The sequence below is a fragment of the Sus scrofa genome, chromosome 3, assembly GCF_000003025.6.
Source record: "Sus scrofa isolate TJ Tabasco breed Duroc chromosome 3, Sscrofa11.1, whole genome shotgun sequence".
Taxonomy (NCBI): domain Eukaryota; kingdom Metazoa; phylum Chordata; class Mammalia; order Artiodactyla; family Suidae; genus Sus; species Sus scrofa.
Window position 1 is genome coordinate 127,288,894 of NC_010445.4, and position 20,859 is coordinate 127,309,752.

At 47.4% G+C, this 20,859-nt stretch overlaps 1 protein-coding gene across 5 annotated transcripts in view; it reads left to right on the forward strand.

Moving 5' to 3' along the window:
• Window positions 1-20,859, forward strand: part of MBOAT2 (membrane bound O-acyltransferase domain containing 2) — a 121,647-nt gene that overhangs the window by 45,097 nt on the left and 55,691 nt on the right. For 4 of the 5 annotated variants that reach the window (XM_021087873.1, XM_021087875.1, XM_021087872.1 and 1 more), the window contains one exon: window positions 1,963-2,040. The exons of the other annotated variant lie outside the window; for it this stretch is intronic. In XM_021087873.1, coding sequence (XP_020943532.1) covers window positions 1,963-2,040 — 78 coding nt within the window. The remainder of the gene's footprint in view (window positions 1-1,962; window positions 2,041-20,859) is intronic. 5 annotated transcript variants of the gene reach the window in all.

The window sequence follows — 20,859 nt, forward strand, 5'->3', positions numbered from 1 at the left end:
GTGTCGTGGACAGGTCACGGGGACCGAGGGGAGTGCAGGCTACCTGTACGGATGAGCTGTCATATCATCGCAAGAGCAAAGGCTTGTGGCCGGTTGCAGCGTATCATGTCATACTTGGAAGCTTGCTAAGCTTGTCATCTGAAGGCGATGCCTGCAGGGGGCATTTCAAGGGGATCCGAGGAACCGCATCTCTGTTGGGAACAGAAGTGGCTCGTGTTCCAAGAAAATCTGCTCAGTAGGAAAGGAAAGCTATTTCCCCGAGAATCTTCACACTTGTTTTGTTCATTCAAGGCGGGTATCTTTAATGAGTTCTCCCGTCAGTTAATAAAACTCATACAGGTGTCTGGCCGTCTGCTGCAGCATTTTTACGTGGTCTGTTCGTGCTGGCAGCAAATAGGACGTGGGTAATTCACTTAAAAAGTGTGTGTTTTCACCACACTTTCTTAGCTTCTTTCTGTTTCAGTTTGTACTCATATGTGTTTTTCTGCTTCCTCCGGGCCCTCTGGTTATGTCGTAGTATTCCTGGACGAAGTCATTTCCCTGTGTGTGTGTGTGTGTGTGTGTGTGTGTGTGTGTGTGTGTGTGACAGGAAGAGACAGACAGACGGACTGACAGTGGCCTCTATACAGTGGGTGAAATGAGTTTCTTCTGTGGGCCTGCCTCGGAGCCTGCTTCTTTTTTGTAATATTTTGAAGGAAATTTAAAAAAAAATTAAGTAACTTTTCCAGAGAGGAGGTGCCTGTTATCCTATGATGATTAGGTTAAAAAGTAATTGTAATTATAGCTTAAATTGTATACAATGACTGAAAAATTTTTTCATAAATTATTCATGCCAATCAAAAGAAAGAAAACAGTGTGTGTGTATGTGTGTGCACGTGTGTGCGTGCATGCATGTGTGTGTGTGCGTGTGTGTGTGTGTGTGTGTGTGTGTGTGTGTGTGCTTGCCTGCACGTGTGTGTAATCTTAGGGACAATTTGGATTGGTTTTAAAATCAGAATCCGAGTCATGTTTTGCCTGAATTTTGTGAAATGAATGACACATCAGTTCTCTTGTTTAATGGTGGATTTCTACGTTAGAACATTAGAAAACGCTGTGTCATCATGGTGAGAGCGCTTGGTAGGCAGATTACTGCAAGTTCAGGGTTGACTCGACTTGTATAAGAAAGCTTATTATTTATTTATTTATTTATTTGTCTTTTTAGGGCCACACCTGTGGCATATGGAGGTTCCCCGGCTAGGGGTCTAACCGGAGCTGCAGCTGCTGGCCTACACCACAGCCATAGCAATGCCGGATCCGAGCCATATCTTGGACTACACCACAGCTATGGCGATGCCGGATCCTCAACCCACTGAGCGAGGCCAGGGATCGAACCCGCAACTTCATGGTTCCTAGTCGGATTCGTTTCCGCTGCGCCACGACGGGAACTCCAGGAAGCTTATTTGACTTGAGCCATCATGTTTTCCGAATAAATAAATTTGGGTGTGTCCTCTTTAGTTAACTCTAGTATTTCGTGTGTTTGGTTGTTGCATAAGTGATGCTTGACGTGATGAAGCCAGATAGAAAGCTGTACTGGAGAAGGTTTTTGGGTAAACAAACAACTAACAGTCTGTCGGGACTGTTCTGAAATCCAGGCTTCTTTCCCCTTCCACCCTGGCGCCTAAGTTACGGAGAAAGCTGTGATTCCCGAGCCTCCGAAGCCCACGGAGCTTTTGTGAGAGCCGGGAAATGTGGTTCCTGGGCGCCGAGTGTGGCTTGTGGGGTTTTGTCTTATTTTTTCCAGCTCTTAAGGGGACAGGGGCTGCGACTCCCTCTCCGGGGTATGGCAGAACTGTAGACACCGGAGGTTTGGTTCCTCGTTTGTATCTGGGGCTGCTGTGCGTTTGGCAGCAGCCCCTTTCAGCCTCAGCTGCTCCGGCCTGATGTTTGCGAGCGGCCTCCCTAACGGTGCTCTTCTTTTCACAGGTATGCCTTACATTTTCTCGTACAAAGTGGAATTTCCTACTGTATCATGATGGTCACAGGCGTGGAGAACATGCACACGTAAGTGTTCCCGGTCCTCACGCGGCGGGTGCGTGCCAGCACGAGGGCGTCGGGGCCACGTAGAATTTTGTTACGTTAAGACTTACGCCACACGATGATCCTTTTTTCCGAGAACTGTCACACACACAGGTTGCATCGTCGTCTTTTTCCCCAGAGCAGCGTTTCTCAGCCTCAGCACCGCTGACCTTTCAGGCTGGGTCATTCTTTGGCGCGCGGGACAGTCCTGCGCTGTAGGGCGTTGAGCGGCGTCCCTGGCGGCCGCCCACTCGATGCTAGTGGAGCCTCCTCCCCAAGTTGGGACAACCATGGATGCTTCCAGACGTTGTCATATGTCCTGGGGGGGAGGGCAGGGTGGAGCCACAGCTCCAGGTAAGGCCCACGGGCTTTGTCCCAGCGGGGCAGCGTGGAGAGGTGGAAAGAGGCAAATAGGCGGGAGCGAGACGTCGAGGCAGTTTGGAAGGACTTAGTGACCGACGGGAGTGCGAGTGGAGGAAAGGCGTCAAGGGCGACTCCAGGTCCCTGCTTTGAGCCGTCAGGTGCACGGAGGCCCCCTTTCCTGAGCAGGGAGCCCTGCGGGTGGGGAGCATGCGTAGGCGGGGAGCATTTCAGGCAGGTGTATGTTCACCTGAAGCCGCGCTTGTGATGTGGCAGACCCAGTATGGTCTGAGCGAGCGCATGTGGGCGTCAGGGGATCTGTGAGACGTTTGCTGGATGTTGGGGAGCTGGCGTCGAGGTCGGGGCCAGAGGTAGACACTGGGAGGTAGAGGTGTGATGCTTACTTGGCTGCACCCCCAGGGCCGGGGTGGACCCCAGGTCCCGCCGGGGGTGTTCTCTAGTATTTGTGATGGAACACGTGCCGGGTGTCTGAATTCTGACGTATGTGTGGCTGCAAGAGTTCTATATAAGGAATTCTGACCCTGTGGTTGATGGATGAGCTTTTTTTCCCAATCTCTTTCTGTTTTGCATCTTCAGGGTTTAACTCTTTGGTCATCCTCTCTGTTTGATGCGCTGTCTTCCTTCAATTTCTTTTTTTTTTTTTTTTGGCTACCCCCGTAGCGTATGGAAGTTCACAGGCCGAGGACTGAATCAGAGCCTCAGCTGTGACCTGTGCTGCAGCTGCAGCAACACTGGGGCCTCAACCCACTGTGCTGGGCTGGGGGTCAAACCTACGCCACTGCAGAGACAAGGCCAGATCCTTAAGCCACTGTGCTACAGCCGGAACCATTTCCCTAAGTCTCTGTGTATGCCACCTGCCCTGGTTTTCCCTCCGTCCGTACCCCGACACTCCAGGGTCTTGGTGTTTGATTTTAATTGGTATAAGGGGCGTAAGATATTTTGAGGGTGTTGCATTCGATGCAGTTTTTATACCATCATGACCCTGTTTATAAAATCTTAACAGATGACAGGTTCAAAGCGATACTATATTTAACATCTGAAAAAAAAAGAGTTCTATGTTTTGAATCTGGATAAAAGAAGGAAAACCTGATTAGATTGCTGGAAACAGGGGACTTGTCTATCACTGCGTAAACCAAAGTCCTATCCTGCTTTTAAATGCGAAGGAGAGTAAATTCGTATTTTGTCAGAGGAAATTGTTTCTTTTTCTGAGAGGCAGTGGCAGTCTGTGAAGTTCACTTTTAGAACTTTAGCTGCTGTCCAGTACGGAGCCCTCAGCCCCATGCGGCGGGTCGGTTTAAGGTAACGTCTACAGCGCAGTTGTTCAGTCTCTCCGCCACGTTGCACGTGCTCGCCGGCCTCGGGTGGCCAGTGGCCACTGCACTGACAGTGCAGCCTGAGACCGTTCCGTCATTACCCAGAGTTCTGTTGGATCGTGCAGCTTTGGAGACACAGAGCCGGATATAGGTAGCTTGGGTACCCGCTCACAGTAAGCGACCAGGAGGAAAAGGCTGCTTGCATACATGCTGCTGATATTTCGAGTCTGACCCTCTGGCCAGAGCAGGCCAGGGTAATGGGTTTGCCATGTCAGTTGCTGGCGTTGGCAATAAAGAGGGAGGGGAGTGATTAACTTAATTAATTAAATTAATTAATTTTAATCTCTTTTAGCGCTCTTCAATTTCACTTTATACCCGTATATGTTTTTCTGTTTTGACTCTTTTCTTTCTTGTGGGTTTTTTGTTTTGTTTTGTTTTTGTTTTTTAGCCTTGTTGTTATTCGTATATGCTGTTTTCCCTTTTCACTTAGGCTTTTATGTTATTTAAAATGTTTAATGGGTCTGAACTTAAGAATTTCATTCAAACCTACTGGATGGGGCTTACAGTGTTCCTGTGCCGTCTAAAGTTAGATGCAGTTCTGTTTATTTCTTTCAGTCTAGTTTAGCATGATATGTATGATAAGTTTCTTTGAACAACAAGAGTTATATATATTTTTTTTAATTTGCTTTATAGGGCTGCACCCGAGGTATGTGGAGGTTTCCAGGCTAGGGGTCCAATCAGAGCTGTAGCCACCAGCCTACACCACAGCCACAGCAACACAGGATCCGAGCCGTGTCTGCGACCTACACCACAGCTCACGGCAATGCTGGATCCTTAACCCACTGAGCGAGGCCAGGGATCGAACCCGCAACTCATGGTTCCTAGTCGGATTCATTAACCACTGAGCCACGACAGTTACTCCCAAAGTAGCAACTTTTTGAAAGTAGATTCCAGGGGTTCGTATGTTTTCTCATTTAGGCAAATTTATAGATGTTCAGATGTGCCCATGCTTTTGAGTTTAGTTCTAGGAATGAAGGGTCCAAAGGAACATGGAACACGTACGGTGCCCTCAGAGGAGGCACGTCGGGGTGTTGGGGGAGACGTGAGGCTGTCCTTAGACACAGAAGGGGGTGTCTGTGCTGCTCTTTGGAGTCCTGAGATGGAGCTGGTATCCGGGAAGTGAAATAAGAAGATGCACATCTTTGGCCCAAGGAAGGATGTCTCGGTTATAGTGAGAGGCTGAGGGATGTCCTGTCCTTTGACCTCACGGGCCGCGCATCCAGCGACAGCAGGCATGTCTTGCCTGTTTTGTTTTCTGCATGTGGGACTTGACCTTGGAGGTTGTTTGTGCCCAGCAAATCTCTGCCGAGTGGTGAAGGAGTGGGCATGCGGCTTCTGCAGGGCGCCGAGCAGCCCCCAGGGGACTTGCCTCCGCGTCTCCTTTGCCTTCCGTGGGTGTCCCCTTGGGGCTGCCCTGGCAGAGTTTGGGGATCGGCCACTGGAGCGGCCCTGTTGTCTCAACTAAGCATCCGCTGGGCTTTGCCTGCATCTCTGTTCCCAGGGGGAGGGGGCCGTGGCGGGACAGAGGGGGTGGGAAGGGTGGGGATGCGAGCACCGTGCCCACTTACGTTGGAAGGGGAGGGAGGGAGAGGTGTGTTTCAGGCACAGCCAGCTGGGATTGGGAAGGCGGGTCCCCTGCAGAAGGTGGCAGTGTGGCCGGCCTCTGGTCTTCTGATGGCCTCAATAGGCTTTTGTGGACCAGCGTGGGAACCCAAGCGTCCTTCGCGTTTGTTTGTTTTTTAACTTTTCTCTGGGAAAACTTGTTTCGAGTTCCAAAAAACAGTCCCAGAGTTTGGAATACAGCACAGGGTGCTGCCCGTATTTAAATATAAACAGCAGAAGCGAGGGATGGTTAACTGGCTAACATGTGAAAGCCCATTCGCCTAAAGTTAAGCCGAAGCGTTTGTTCATAACGTGGCCAGTAATTTTTAAGGAAACAGGTGACCTAAAGAAACATGTAAAGAGGTAGATATTTACAGGACGACTTCCTTCGTCTAAAGGGTTGCCCAGCTCTGTATGGGATTTTATTGTAAAAACTATAGGAAAGTGATTTGAAGCCTGTCGCCACATGGCTTAACTCCCTACCAATTTGAACAAACGTTTCTCGTGTGCCGGAGTGTTTCCAGAAACTCAGAGACAGTGGAGGGGTGTGGGCCTTACCCTCTGAAGCGCACTCCTTGTCAGAGACCTTAAGACAGTCAGTCGTGCAACAGGTATTTGTTACATGATGCTGGGATCCAGTGATGGGTCCTAAGCCGTGTCTGTCTCTGCAGGACACTTGGCAACCAGGTACCAATCGCGCTGGGATCGCTGTTACAAAAGAGGCTGCACTCAGGGCTGAAGGAGCACAAAGCAGGAGCGACCAGCTCAGAAAGGAGTGAAAAAGAAAGTGTGTCCACATGAGCCATTTTAACGAGGTGCTCTGCAGAATGAAACAGCTGAAAACCGACTGCAGATGTTTGGTGTTAGGTAGAATTATGCTACAATAGATTTTTAAATATTGGGAAATACTAAAAACCATTTTCTTCCAAATTCTCTTGTACGGGTGATAAAAGTGAACAGCAGGCCTAGGGCCTGAGAAAAGATCAAATTCAAACTCCAGCTTCCCTGCCCCCAGGTGGCCTTCATGATTGATGGGGTGTGGTTTGGGGGCAGATGTCTTTGGGCTGGAATTCAGGTTCTGCTCGGTTTTCCTTAGCTTTGGGACCTTAGCCAGGTCCCTTTACCTTTTGGAGGCTAAGCTGCGTTAAAGCCAGTGACTCAGCTGTGGAGCCTGGGGGTTCCCAGGTAAGCTTTTGTTTGCAGAAAGGGTTCGGCTTCCAAGAAGAGATGTTAGGGGTGAAATGCCCTCAAAAGTCCTTCTTAGTCACCAGGTATTTTGCTGGGTTTCGCTGCCCCGCTGGTGTCACGTCAGAGCATGCGGGAGGTGCTCGTGCAGTGGCTGTAATGCATTTTGTCTCCTCTCCAGACCGTGAACCCCTCGGCAGGGTCACGCCTTATTTTCCAGTCTCCTTGTTGAGCGTAGAGCCTAGCGGCTCAGGAAGAGAGGCCTCTGTTCTGTTGCCTTTTTGGGGCTCTGGTTGGGTTGGGCGTTTCCGAGCAGATGGTGGTCCTTTGTGCACCGGGCCTTGAATGGCACGCTTGATGGGTTGACTGGCAGCCTGTGGTGTTTCCTGCCTCCCTGCCTGCTTGTCATCCCCGGAGGCTTGCTGTAGCACAGCGGCCCTAGGGACTGGGGGGAGGTTGGGGAGGGGCAGGGTGGCTTTAGCTGATGTGACTTTATCTCCGTCCTTCGTGACCTTGAGGACCTGATAGGACCAGGATCCGTCCTCGCCTGTTACCTGCTGGTACGAGCAAGACTCCTGCCACGTGGATTCCTAGCTAGAAAGATCCCGAGGAACGGCTTGAACTCTGCTAGGAAGGAGCGGTCACCTTGGAGATGGCACGTGGCAGGCAGAAGCCTCACATCGCTTAAAGATTTGTCCTGGTGACGTTCCTTAGCAGTGGTCAGCGGCTCAGCAGGAGCTCTGCGGGGGGACCTCAGTGAGGGCAGCCCCTGAGCCCAAGGGAGGGAACAAAACATGGCAAGAGGGAGACTGGACTCTTCCATCTTTTTCCTTTTCTGCTCTCGATGGACCTTGCTTGAAAGCCTTGCAGTGACTAAGAGTGAAGGCACAAGCCCTTTGGGTATTGCTCTGCTATGCTGAGCTAAAAATTGCATTTCAATTGGAAAACCGTAAGTAGTGCTAAGATGGATTGTTTACATTATCTTCTCCTTATGACAGTTTTTTTTAATTACTCAATGAATTTTCTTACATTTACTGTTGTACAACGATCATGACACCCCAATTTTATAGCATTTCCATCTCAAATCCCCAGCGCATCCCCCTCCCCACACTCCAACCTGTCTTATTTGGAAACCATAAGTTTTTCAAAGTCTCTGAGTCAGTATGTCCTGCAAAGAAGCTCATTGTGTCCTTTTTTTTAGATTCTACATGTAAGTGATAGCTTTTGATGTTGGTGTCTCAGCATCTAACTTCACTTAGCATGATAATTCCTAGGTCAATCCATGTTGCTGCAAATGCAGTTATTTCTTCCCTTTTAATGGCTGAGTAATATTCCATCGTGTATATGTACCACATCTTCTTTATCCACTCCCCTGCCAATGGACATTGAGGTTGTTTCCATGTCTTGGCTATTGTATATAGTGCTGCAGTGAACATTGGAGTACATCTGTTTTTTCAAGTCATGGTTTTCTCTGGATAGATGTCCAGGGGTGGGATTGCTGGATCAAATGGTAGTTCTATATTTAGTTTTCTGAGGAATCTCCGTACTGTTTTCCACAGTGGTTACACCAATTTACATTCCCACCAACAGTGTCATAGGGTTCCTTTTTCTCCACAGCCTCTCCAGCATCTATTGTTTGTAGACTTTTTGATGATGGCCATTCTGGCCAGTGTAAGGTGGTACCTTGCCGGGGTCCAGCCCCAGCAGCCAGGAGATGACGAACAAGAGGAGGGGCTACAAAAAGCGCGGAAAGAATTGGAGTCAACTCCTCAGCCACATGCTGCAGATGAGCCGATTTATTAAGTGAAGAGCATCAGCTTTTATACCATTTTACAAACAAGTCTTATATAAGATTTGACATTGATACTTGATTTAAAGCCCTTACTGTTCCCTCCATCCGAGATGAAAAAAGAGATTAGTCAGAACATGTTCCTTCAGTTTCAGATTTTTCTTTAAGATTACAAACTTAAAATTTCACATTGTATTTTTCTTAATAGGTCAGTAACAGTTAGTAAGCTATTCTATTCTATATTAAGAACAAAGCTTTAATAGGTGATAGACTGTGGTACCTAACATTCTTTAGCTAAAGGCGTATGTGGTTAACAGAAACGCATGAGAGCCTTAGTCTCATGACTTTCTTGGGGCTGCGGTTTATTTGGCGCCAGCAAGCTAAGCATATAACCTATGGTCCTGGCTTACGTAAGCTCTTTATATAAGCTATTTGTCTAAACCACCAATTCCAATAGGGAGGAGTATTATTTCTAAGAATTGCCAGGTGCCCCCCCCCCAAGGGATGATAAAAATTACAGGTGACACTGTTATTTAATAGAAAATATATCTGTTGTAGGGAACGGCAATTTGTAGGCCATGTACAGCACTTATACCAGCCCTGGGCTTCTTCCCAATGTGAAAGAACTGAAGTCGTAAAAGTTTCCCTTGTATACTTTTATAAAATAGGTGCCATAAATTATTACTCCAAAACAAAGGATTTTTCCAACACACTCTTTAAGTGACTTCACTCTGTTTTGGTCCTGGTGTTTACGTACCCAGGGCAAATCCCTAGCTATAAAGAAACTGTGAATCAAAGATAGAAAGAGAAGGATAAGCACAGAGAAGTAAATCAACATGTTTTTAGGGGGTATCATTTTTCTCTTCCAGGAAACTGATGTTTTTCAAGGAATTGCTCTGCAGTTCTTCTTCCTTCTTCAGCCTGTCTGTAGCTCTGCTAACCAGACAAGCTTCACGCAGGTGCTGACTGTGGCTTTGTTTTCTTTACTGGAGCAGCCTTGTGGCTCCCGACAGTACCTCGTAGTGGTTTTGATATGCATTTCTCTAATAATGAGTGATATTGAATATCTTTCATGTGTTTTTTGGCCATCTGTATGTCTTCTTTGGAGAATTGTCTGTTTAGATCTTCTGGCCACTCTTTGATGGGGTTGTTTGTTTTTCTGGTATTGAGCTGTAGGAGGTGTTTATAAATTTTGGAGATCAATCGCTCATCAGTCGCTTCATTTGCAAAGATTTTCTCCCATTCTGTGGGTTGTCTTTTCATTTTGTTTAGGGTTTCCTTTGCTGTGCAGAAAATCTTAAGTTTAATTAAGCTCTTGGATTGGAAGAGTCAATATTATCAAAATGACCATGCTACCCAAGGCAATCTATAGATTCAATGCAATCCCTATCAAATTACCAAGGACATTTTTCACAAAACTCGAGCAAAATATTTTAAAGTTTGTTTAGAAGCACAAAAGACCCAGAAGAGAGCTAAAGCCATCCTGAGAAAGAAATATGGAGCTGAAGGAATCAGGCTCCCTGACTTCAGACTATACTACAAAGCTGCAGTCATCAAAACCCTACAGCACTGGCACAGAGACAGAGCTAAATATCAGTGGAACAGGATAGAAAGCCCAGAATTAAGCCCACGCACCTGCAGTCAACTAATCTATGACAAAGGTGACAAGAATATACAATGGAGAAAAGACAGCCCCTTCAGTAAGTGCCACTGGGAAAACTGGACAGCCACATGTCAAAGAATGAAGTTAGAACACTTCCTAACACCATACATAAAAATAAATTCAAAATGGATTAGAGACCTAAATATAAGACCAGATACTATAAAAACTCTTAGAGGAAAACATAGGCCAAACATTCTCTGACATAAACCACAGTAATACCTCCTCAAATTCACCTCTTAGAGTAATGACAATAAAGACAAAAATAAACAAATGTCAAACTTATCCTTATGACAGCTAATGTCTCAGTAATTATTGCATGCCCGTCATGGTGCAGAGCTTATGGGTTGTCATGAAATCCTAGCAGCAGCCCTGGAGGTGGATCTGGTAGATCTGTGACACCAGAGGCAGGTTAGTGAAGTGGTGGATCTGGGGTTATAACTGGGTGTGTCTGATTGCACCCAGTGGCTAAGCTTTTTGTTTCTGCCCTTTGCTACTTCTCAGCACTAAGTAGCTATGATTATGAGAACGAGTCATTAAAAAGAAAAATCCTAAATTGATTGAGGAGAGGTAATAGGAGCCAACAGGGTCCTGACTGAACAAAGGCAAGGGTTTGTATGTGTTGGTTACTCTTCCTTAGAGCAAAGATGCTGATATTTTGATCCAAAAGGATGTAGCGGCCTTTGGACATATTGTGCTTAGGGCCTGACGTTTTAAAATATTCTCAGTTACCATAGGAAGGAAAGCCTGTTACTTGGTGAAAGGTGGTAAGACGCCCAGGCCTGTTGGATTCTGAAGAATCTTCGGGGCATAGCATTCATCAAATCCTGCCCTCGGGGAAGGGTCCCATTCAGATGCCTTTACACTGTCACGTCACTGTAATGTCTCTGTGGGAGGCATCTGAAGTCTACATTTTGTTTCCACTTGTAAACCGAAGCTCTGTTAAGGATCCAGTCATCCATGAGCAAGTCGGGAAGCCTTTTCCCCTTGGCTGAAGGGTTTCCACAGGAAGTAGGAAGCTCACTTCATGTGGGGCTGTGACAGCGTGAACGCACATCCCTCGGTGAGAAGAGCTGTCACTTGGGGAGTTGCTGTCATGTCTGAATGTGTTCAAGTAAGCGGAGATTTGCACAGGGGACTCGGGTGCTGGGGTTCTGCCAGGTCAGGTCTGTCTGAAATGCCAGTTTCATAGCTAATTCTCCAAATGACTCAATTAAAAACCAGAAGGGAGTTTTGAAGATACTGTCCAGTTAGATGATATATCTTTCTTGTTTTGAAAATAACAATTCATATATTAATAATGATAATCAGATCGTTGCAGGAATGAACAAGAAATCATTTGCAGATTTGCAGAAATCCTTCTCACTGGCAAAGCACAAGGACTCATCTTTTTGTTTCGGGCACCTCTGGAAACTCATCTTTTACAAGATCCTAATCCCTGAAAGGATGTCGAGAGAACCTTTGAGAACGCGTGCAACCATCTGTTAGAGTGATGAACCAAATCATTCCGTCATGTGTCATGACAGCGTGCTATTTCCGTAAAACATGTGGTCCATGCTGAAGTTTGGTGAGAGAAAACTCTCGCATGAATGGACTTTTTTTTGACGTTTAGGTAGGAAATGCGGAAATTGCTTTGGAACACGAGCGCTTGCCCAATGCTGCATGTGGTGCGTTGTAGTAAATATGTAGACCCGACATGGGCAAGTTTTTGTTTTTGTTTTGCTGTTTAGGGCTGCACCTGCGGTGTGTGAACGTTCCCAGGCTAGGAGTCGAATTGGACCTGCGGCTGCTGGCCTGCACCGCAACCGCAGCAACGCAGGATTCAGGCACAGCTGTCTGCAATGCCGGATCCTTAACCCACTGCGCGAGGCCAGGGGTCGAACCTGAATCCTCGTGGATCTTAGTCGGGTTCGATACCACTGAGCCATGACGGGTACTCCAGTGACATGGCATGGGCAGGTTTTGTCTTTATTGTGTCAGAAACAGTGCGATTTAAGTGTTTGCACTTGGACTTTGGAATTGAAGTGGTGGAGTGACTTCCGTGAGCTGTCACTTTGTTGCGTGCTCTTGATAAGTATCCCATTTGACTGTCCCTGCAACCCCGTGTAGGGGTGTCATTATCCACCGTACGGAGGAGGAAACAGAAACAGTTGTTCCGAAAGATGAGGTCACATGAACAAGGTCACACAGCCAGTAATGACCTGCCCTGGAAGCCAGTGACTTTCATTTCTGTTGTCATTGCTGACTTACTGAGATTCTTTATGTATTTTTTTTTAACTGGAGAAACAGAAAGAGATTCTCGCCTGCTGACCAGAGAGCATAGACAGCCTGGTTTATTTTTTGGAAGATTAGCAAGCACGATGGAGACATATTGTGACTGGCTTTTTCTTAGTCTTCATTAGAATGCAGTGTTGGGATCTTTGAAAAAGCCTCTCCCCTTTAGAGGAACATCTGAATAATAGTGGTTTTTGTCTCTAACTAATCTTCCTTTATTTGAAATTATTCAGACTTTCACAAGTTTCATGCTTGAGGTTGATGTTTATTAAAATACATAATAAATAGAGGTTTTAAAGTCCGATTTTAATATCACTTGACTAAAAAGAGAATTTAAAAAATTATTTTTGATAATTTTTGTAGGGGAAAAAATACTGACGCGTCCTCCTTGCTGTTGCTGGCTTGTTAAACAGTCCTTATGTACAGCTGGGCACTTTGCTGAAAAAATATCAGAGCAGGTGAGCCTCGGCATCTGTTCTCACAGTGAAAATTGAGCTTTTGTTCATACTTAATGAAGTCCAGAAGAAAGATGGAATGGCCAGTGTTTTCTTGGCTTGGAAATGAAATTAACCTTGGGGTATGACAGAGTACATGCCTCAGCATGACTAGCTTAGGAAGAAGATAAAAGGCAGGACTGGGATGGGCGGGCACTATTTGCCTTTCAAAGTTTTCAAACGTCCTGTATAGAACTCATGCTTGCAGCACAGTTTCCTTTCAAAACATGAGTGATTAGAGAGCTATTATTTAGAATAGAGTGCAGAAATTTTTTCCTTAAACAGGAGAGCTTTAAAATGTTTAGAGAACACAGAGTTCCCTCATGGATCAGTGGGTTAAGGATCCAATTTTGTCACTGCTGTGGTTCTGGTTACAGTGGTAGCGTGGGTTCGATCCCTGGCCCGGGAACTTCCACATGCTGCGAGAGTAGCCTAAAAATAAATAAATGAATAAAATGTTTAGAGAGCAGACTTAAAGACTTGAAAATTAAATCCGACAAGAGAAAATGATAAAAGTTAAGAAATGAATAGGGTCAAACCTTAAGCGACAATAGACAACTTGAATTAGAAATCGATTAGATTTAATAGCTAAATGACCAGTAGTGGTTAACATTTATTAAAGACAAATTCTGTATCAAATACACGTTCCAAGCTGAAGTGTGTCCGCATTTGATCCTTCCAGCTGCCTGTGCTGTAACACTGCACCTCAGCCTTGCACTAGATAAAAGGAGACCCAGCGGCCTGGATGCGTTTCTCAGGTTTATACAGCTGGTCCTCAGCAGGCTCAGAGTTTGAAACCGCATCTGTTCAGTGCCAGAGCCTTTGCAGCAGCCACTGAACTCGCCCCCCTCCAGCCTTACCAACATGTGGCTTTTCAGTGGAAGTGCTGTGTCCCATCCATTTTATTTTAGGCTTGCTTCTCTCATTGTTAATTGGTGTGTATGCAAGGAATATAAATTAATATTTTCATTTCTAAATTTTTTTACAGTGAATATAAATTAATCTTAGTTCGAATGTTGAATTGGGAGGCTGAAGTTCTTAATTCTGATTCTTGGGCTAGTGTCTTAATTTATCTAGACGTCACTTGATACCTCCTGTTAAATGTAAGAACCAAAAGTTAATCAGTGATTCTTAACCAATTTTCCTACCCCCAACACACCCAATAGGACATACTGTTTATTAGCAATAGTGTATATCTGTATCTATCTATCTATACACACACACTTTTTTTTTTTTTTTTTTTTGACTGAACCTGTGACATAGGGAAGTTCCCAGGCCAGGGATTGAATCCAAGTCATGGCTGCAACCTATGCCACAGCTGCAGCAACGCCAGATCCTTAACCCACTGTGCGGGGCTGGGGATTGAACCCGCATCTCAGCAGTGCCCTGAGCTGCTGCAGAGACCACACTGGATCCGTAACCTGTTGTGCCGCAGCAGGAACTCCAGTAATAGTGTTCTCTAGAGCAGTAATTCTTGCTTTCAGGTAAAGGGTTATATCAGAATTTGGGGGAATGGAGTAGTGACTCTGATAAACGATAAAGAAAACCAAAACAGAAAACGTGCACTTGGCGCATTTGGTATCTTATATTTAATGTTTGTGCCTGCTAATGTGTCAGGTGGAAGTTCTCCTGCCTGCCCAGACTTCTTTTCCAATCTTGGCCTCTCTGGCTTCTGTCCCTTGTCCCTCCAAAGTGCCGTCAGCTACCATCCTGTACCTCAGCAGTTTGCACAGTATGGTCCAGAGACACTGGGAGTTCCTGAGGGCCCTTTAAGAGGTGGTCAAAGCAAAACCATTTTCATAATAACGCTTAGATATGATTTGCCTTTTTCATTTTCCTTCTCTCGTGGGGGCACAGTGGGGCTTTCCAGAGGCTAGGTGATGTGTGGTATTGCAGTAGAATTTGAGAATTCAGCTGTCTTCGTCAAAGTCAGACATTAAAGGATTTGCAAAAGCGTAGAAATAGTGTCACTCTTCTCAGGAATTGTTTTGGTTTTGGCAGACATACTTATTTTTCACAAAAATGTTTCATAAAAACCTAAGGTAGCAGGCTTCTTGTTGTTTTTCCTGAATTAAATTTTTTTAAATTCTCAATTTTGTTCTCACATGGTGAATATGCAGGGCTCTTCTTTAAGTGGGCCAGGCGTCTTTGGTTTCGTCAGTAATTTTGAAGCCCATAGAGCATCCTGGCTCCAGAGCCCTGAGGACAGCTGCTCTGGAATTCTCTCCCGGCTTTTGTAGCTAACTTTTTGGACCACCCAGCCAGCCCTGTCATCAGGGCTTATGCTCGTGCCCTCACTGACCTCATCTGCTGCTGCTCTGCCTCTGAAATCTGCCAGCGGGGCCCGCAGCCTTCTGTCCCTGAGCCTCCTGCCCCTCCGTGCACGACTGGGTGGCTGCCGGGTGGTTCAGTGAACGCCGGGGCTGGGCTGAGAGCCTGGAACCCGTGCTCGCGGGGATTCGACTTCCAGGGTCGCTGTGCCTCCGTCTCCTGGTCCGTGTCTTCCTGAGCTCGCTCTTCTGCGGCCCGTCGTCCTGCCCTTCTCGCCCACACTCTCAGGCAGGTGTCCAGGCTGCGCTGGACACAGGTCCCTCCTGTGCTTGGGCAGCCGAGCGTGGGGGAAGCGCCACGTGGTGGGTCTGGGCTACTGCCGATTCACAGACACCTTCCCTAAAGCCGTCATCCCTCTTGAAAATGAGTTTAGTTGACGTTTTCAAACGCCTTTTCCCATTCTTTGCAAAGAGAGTGTAAATCTTAGCTGCTTGTAAATCCACTCGGCGAATCTGCAGACACTTTGCAGATGACACACATTCGTCGTTATGAGTTTAGGATGAAGATAAAGATGCTTCTTGGGAGATGATCCTTCAGGATGCAGGGTAAGGCGTTTGGAGGTGACACAAGGGAGCCAGAGGAGGAGGGGCAGCTCCCTCGGCAGCCGGAGACGCCAGGCGCGGTCCGAGCTGTCCACCCCCGCAGGGACGGTGCTGCCCCTTCTCGGTCCTGCCTGATGCCACCGGGGCCCACGTGTCCAACGCCAGGAGCATCCTGGGCCTCTGACCTCGTCCTCTCCCCTTCTCCACCTAAACCACAGAGCCGGGTCACTGGCCAAATCCCCCCCTGCCCCCGTCTTCTCGCCTGAACTGGCCGTCCCTGGGTCCCTCAGGACCTGCTTGCTTTAGGCCTCTTGGGTTGTTTGCGGCTTAGCCATCTGGAAGGCGTTTTAAACCGTGCCTGTCCGAAAGAGAAAGACAGACACCGTATGGTATCACTTACCTGTGGAATCTAAAATAGGGCGCAAGTGCACTTCCCTACGAAACAGAAACAGGCGCTCAGACGTAGAAGAGAGACTTGTGGCTGCCTGGGGCGGGGGAGGGGGGGAGAGAAGGCCTGAGAGTTTGGGATTAGCAGATGCAGACGAGTATATAGGATGGACAGACAGGAAGGCCCCACGCCTACGGAGCACAGGGAACTGTGTTCAGTATCCTGTGATTAAACCGTAATGGAAAAGCACATAAAATGTGTATGTAGGTCTCTCTGAGGCACTTGGCTGTGGAGCAGAAATGAACACAACATTGTAAATCATAAAATTAAACAAAAACCACCCCGCGCCTGCTCTGCCAAGCACGCAGCCGCAGTGAGGGTCAGCTGGCACTGCTTCCGACGGCCTGTTTAATCCGATGACGTCGTGAACTGCAACCCATAGATCTCACATCTTGGTGTCAACTCTGCAAGGCTTTGCATTGTGAAAGAGAAAATAATCTTAATACCCACAGCCGCTCCTCAATTTTACTTGTATGTTGGAGTCCACTTTGGAAATTTGCTTTAAAAAGCATAGTTAAGTGACTTCATGATGGTGCAGAGCCGGGCGTGGGAGCAGAATGAGAATTGTTATAGACGGAACAATAGCAGGGCGGTGTGGGGGTGTCTTTTCTGTTATCTGTAAACTGAGTGAGGCCGGGAGAGAATTGAGTGGCTTTGTGTATCCATGTCGCTGTGTCTGTGTCTGGTCGGGTGAATACAGCTAAGCTCCTTTCCCTTTCTCCATGAATAAGGCTTTGTTACACGGCAAACACAGCCCCCCACGACTCCTTCTTTGTGTGGCTCGGGAGACCTCTTTGTTCCAGCAGAGAGAGCACCTGGCTGGAGCGCCAGGGCGGAAACCCGGGGACCTGCCTTTGGAGAAGGGGCACTTTTATTGCAGAACAGAGACTACCTGCAGGCCTCTAGGAGGAGATTGAGAGTGTGTGCTGGTCACCAGACACCAGAATCTGGTGTCTCTCTGTCCAGGGAACCGCCCAAGGTGGCATCCTGGGGAGGTGGCTGTTGACCCCACAGAGAGGAGCAGCACAGCGGTGACGGGGAATGAAAGGGGGGCCTCTGGATCTTGTTGGAAGATGGCATGGCTGTCTTTGGCTGGCGACACAGCTTGCGTTTTTTGTTTGTTTTCCTTTTCAGGGCTGCGCCTGTGGCGTATGGACGTTCCCTGGCTGGGGTCCAATGGGAGCTACAGCTTTCGGCCTGCACCACAGCCACAGCCACGTCAGATCCCAGCCACGTCTGCAACCTACACCAAAGCTCACGGCACCGCCGGATCCTTAACCCACTGAGCGAGGCCAGGGAGCGAACCCATATCCTCATGGATACTAGTCAAGTTCTTAACCTGCTGAGACACAATGGGAACTCCTAAAGCAGCTGGCTTTTAAAAGGGGTTTTAAGATTCTTCTGTGAGAGCAGCAAACCCAGAGCTGGTTCTGGATCTCTTCTGGAACTCTAATTTACCTCCTACAGAGATCATCTTCTCTGCCGGCCTGCAGAAGCCGCTTTTAATGGACGCAACTTGCCGCTTTTGAGTATGAAAAGGTCCCCAGATTCTCCCCCCAGGCCAGCGATAAAACTGGACCAACTGGTCAAGACCATTTTAGGGCTCTGGAAATTGACCAGCAGCAAACAACAGCTAGGGAGGCATTTATCCCGAAGGAAACGGGTGACCGAGGAGTAAGAATAGGCGGGATCTTTGTGGTCTTGCCTGGGTCTCCTCCACTCCTCGTTCCCTGGCAGAGCAGCTCTGCTGGGGCAGGGCTGTTTGCCAAAGAGCAGCTTTGAGTGACTCGATTGGCGGGAAGGGCAGAAAACCCAGAACGCCCCCGGCTCTGCTGTCCTGAGGACGTGGTCTGTACACCAGCAGCGACATCCTGGAGGCCAGAGCCCCGTAAGGGGGCTCGAGTCGACCTCGACCCACCCCTGGCCGACTGGAGACTCAGCGGAGGCCTGAGGGGGCAGGGAAGCCCGACGGGCGTGGAAACTGCTGGACTTGACTGAGCTCCCGGCCCCACACATACAGCCCTTGGTAGAGGGCGGAAGCCTTCCTGGCTGGAGGTGTTTGAGCACAAGCTCTGCCTCGCCCTTGGCTGACCCCTGAGATTACGGGCACAGGGGTGACTCCCAGAGGGAGGCTGAAAAGTAGAACCAAGAGTTTAAAACACCAAGCGGAGAGGCCAGCTGCCGTCTGCCGTGGGTGAGTCGTCCCTGATAAACACACAGCACAGCCGTGCTCAAGAGAAGACAGCCAAAGGGAGTATTACTTAACACGTCTGGTTTTAAACAAAAAAATATGAGAAATGGGGAAAAAAAGCAATCAATTGAAAATGGACTCTCAGTGGGTCCTGATGTTGAATTCGCTAATGACCTCAAAGCAGCTACTACAAATATACTCGGAGAATTAAAAGAAGATAGGAAATAGCAATAAAGAAATAGAAACTGGAGCTCCCGTCGTGGCTCAGCGGTCGCAAACCTGACTGGTATCCATGAGGATGCGGGTTCAGTCCCTCGCCCAGCTCAGTGGGTTGAGGATCCAGCGTTGCTGTGAGCTACAGTGTAGGTTGCAGACGTGGCTGGGACCTGGCATGGCTGTGGCTGTGGTGCAGGCTGGCAACTGTAGTTCTGATTTGACCCCTAGCCTGGGAACCTCCAGACGCTGTGGGTGTGGCCAAAAAGAACCAGCGAAAGTCGTCCATTGGAAAAGTAAAGAACCAGAAAGATCGACTAGGTTGCTGTTAGTTATTGGTGGTGGCCAAAGAAAGAATCCTGGAACTTCAGCAGCTATTAGTCTGTAGAACAGATGTAAGAAAGAGCAAAGAAAGACACGCCTCAAAGACCCGTGGGATGGCACCAGGTACAGCGACCTGTGGGTGACGGACGAGGGGAGCTCCAGAGAAGTCGAGAGAAAGGGACGGAAAAGGTACTCAAAAAACGGTGGCCAGTAAAACCCCACATCTGATGAAAAGCATTCATCTCGAGGCGCACCAAGCCCAACAGACCCCACGAAGGACAGACACACAGATGGTCTTTAGCATTCACAGTAGTCGCATTGTTGAAAGAAAGCAAAGATAATGAGAAGATCTTTTTTTTTTTTTTTTTTTTTTTCCCTGTCTTTTTAGGGCCGGACCCACAGCATATGAAGGTTCCCAGGCTACGGGTTTATTTGGAGATGCAGCCGCCAGCCTACACCACAGCCACAGCAACGCCTGATCCGAGCCACATCTGTGACCTACACCACAGCTCACGGCAACGCCAGATCCTTAACCTACTACTGAGTGAGGCCAGGGATCGAACCCACAACTTCAGGGTTCCTAGTCGGATTTGCTTCCGATGCACCACGATGGGAATTCCCATCTTTTTTTTTTTAATTAAAAAAAAATTTTTTTTTTGTCTTTTTAGGGCCGCACCTGTGGCACATGGAAGTTCCCAGGCTAGAGGTCGAATCCGAGCTATAGCTGCCAGCCTACACCACAGCCACAGCAATGCTGGATCCAAGCCACGTCTGTGACCTACACCACAGCTCATGGCAACGCCAGATCCTGAACCCACTGAGCAAGGCCAGGGATCGAACCTACGTCCTCATGGGTACTAGTCAGATTCGTTTCTGCTGAGCCACGATGGAAACCCTTTAATTTATTATAGTTGATTTACAGTGTTCTGCCAATTTCTGCTGTACCACAGAGTGACCCAGTTATACGAATATATACATTCTCTTTCTCACATTTGCCCCCATCACGTTCCATCACGAGGTGATTAGATACAGTTCCCTGTGCTGTACGGCAGGAGACAGTGAGACCATCTCGAAGGCAGAAAGGGGAAAACAGCCCATTGCCGGAGAGGGAGGCCAGTGCGGTCATCACCAGAAACAGTGGAGGCCAGTGGAAGGCAGAATCAGAACGCTGAAGGAGAGAACGTCCCACCGCAAGCTCTGTCTAGCAGAGTTAGGCTTCAGGAATGAAGGTGACGTAAAGACGCTGCCAGGTAAACAAAGAGCAGCCGTGTCGGGAAGGCTAAAGGAAGTCCTTTGGGTTGAGGGTAGGGTACACCAGATGGGAACTTGAATCCAGAGGCAGGAATGAAGAGCTCCAGGAATGGTAAATACGGGGCAAATATAAAAAGTGGCGTACGCATGTATTTTCTCTTTTCTAAATTTATTTAAAGGACAGATGGCTGCGTAAGGTAATAATTATAACACTAACATATGAGGATTATAACATACAGATGTCAAACCTATGATAATGACAGCACAAGGGATGAGGGAGAAGGTAGAGCTGTATTGGAGCAAACTTGCTACATTTGATCAGAATTAAGTCAGCATCAATCTGAAAGAGATGCATGTGGTAATCCCTCGGGCAAGCACTGGGAAAATAACTAAAAATATGTATGTAGAGTGAAGAAAATCGACAGAGGAATTAAAATCGCACACTGCCAAGTTGTGTTTTTTTTTTTTTTTTAATATGAAAGAAAGCAGTAAAGGAGGGACAAAAAGACTTGAGACGTACCTGAAACAAAGAGCAGAGTAGCAGGTGTACATCTAACCATCAGTAATTACATACGTGTGGGTATATAAAAGGTCTAACCATGTGCTTGCTATAAGAGGCACTCTTTATTGTTTTTTTTAATTTTAATTTTTTATTTATGAAGCCTTTATATTGTTACTTTGGCAGTTCTTCCTAAACTGAGCTTTTTTTGGTGGAAGTTGACAAGCCTGTCTTATATCTATATGAA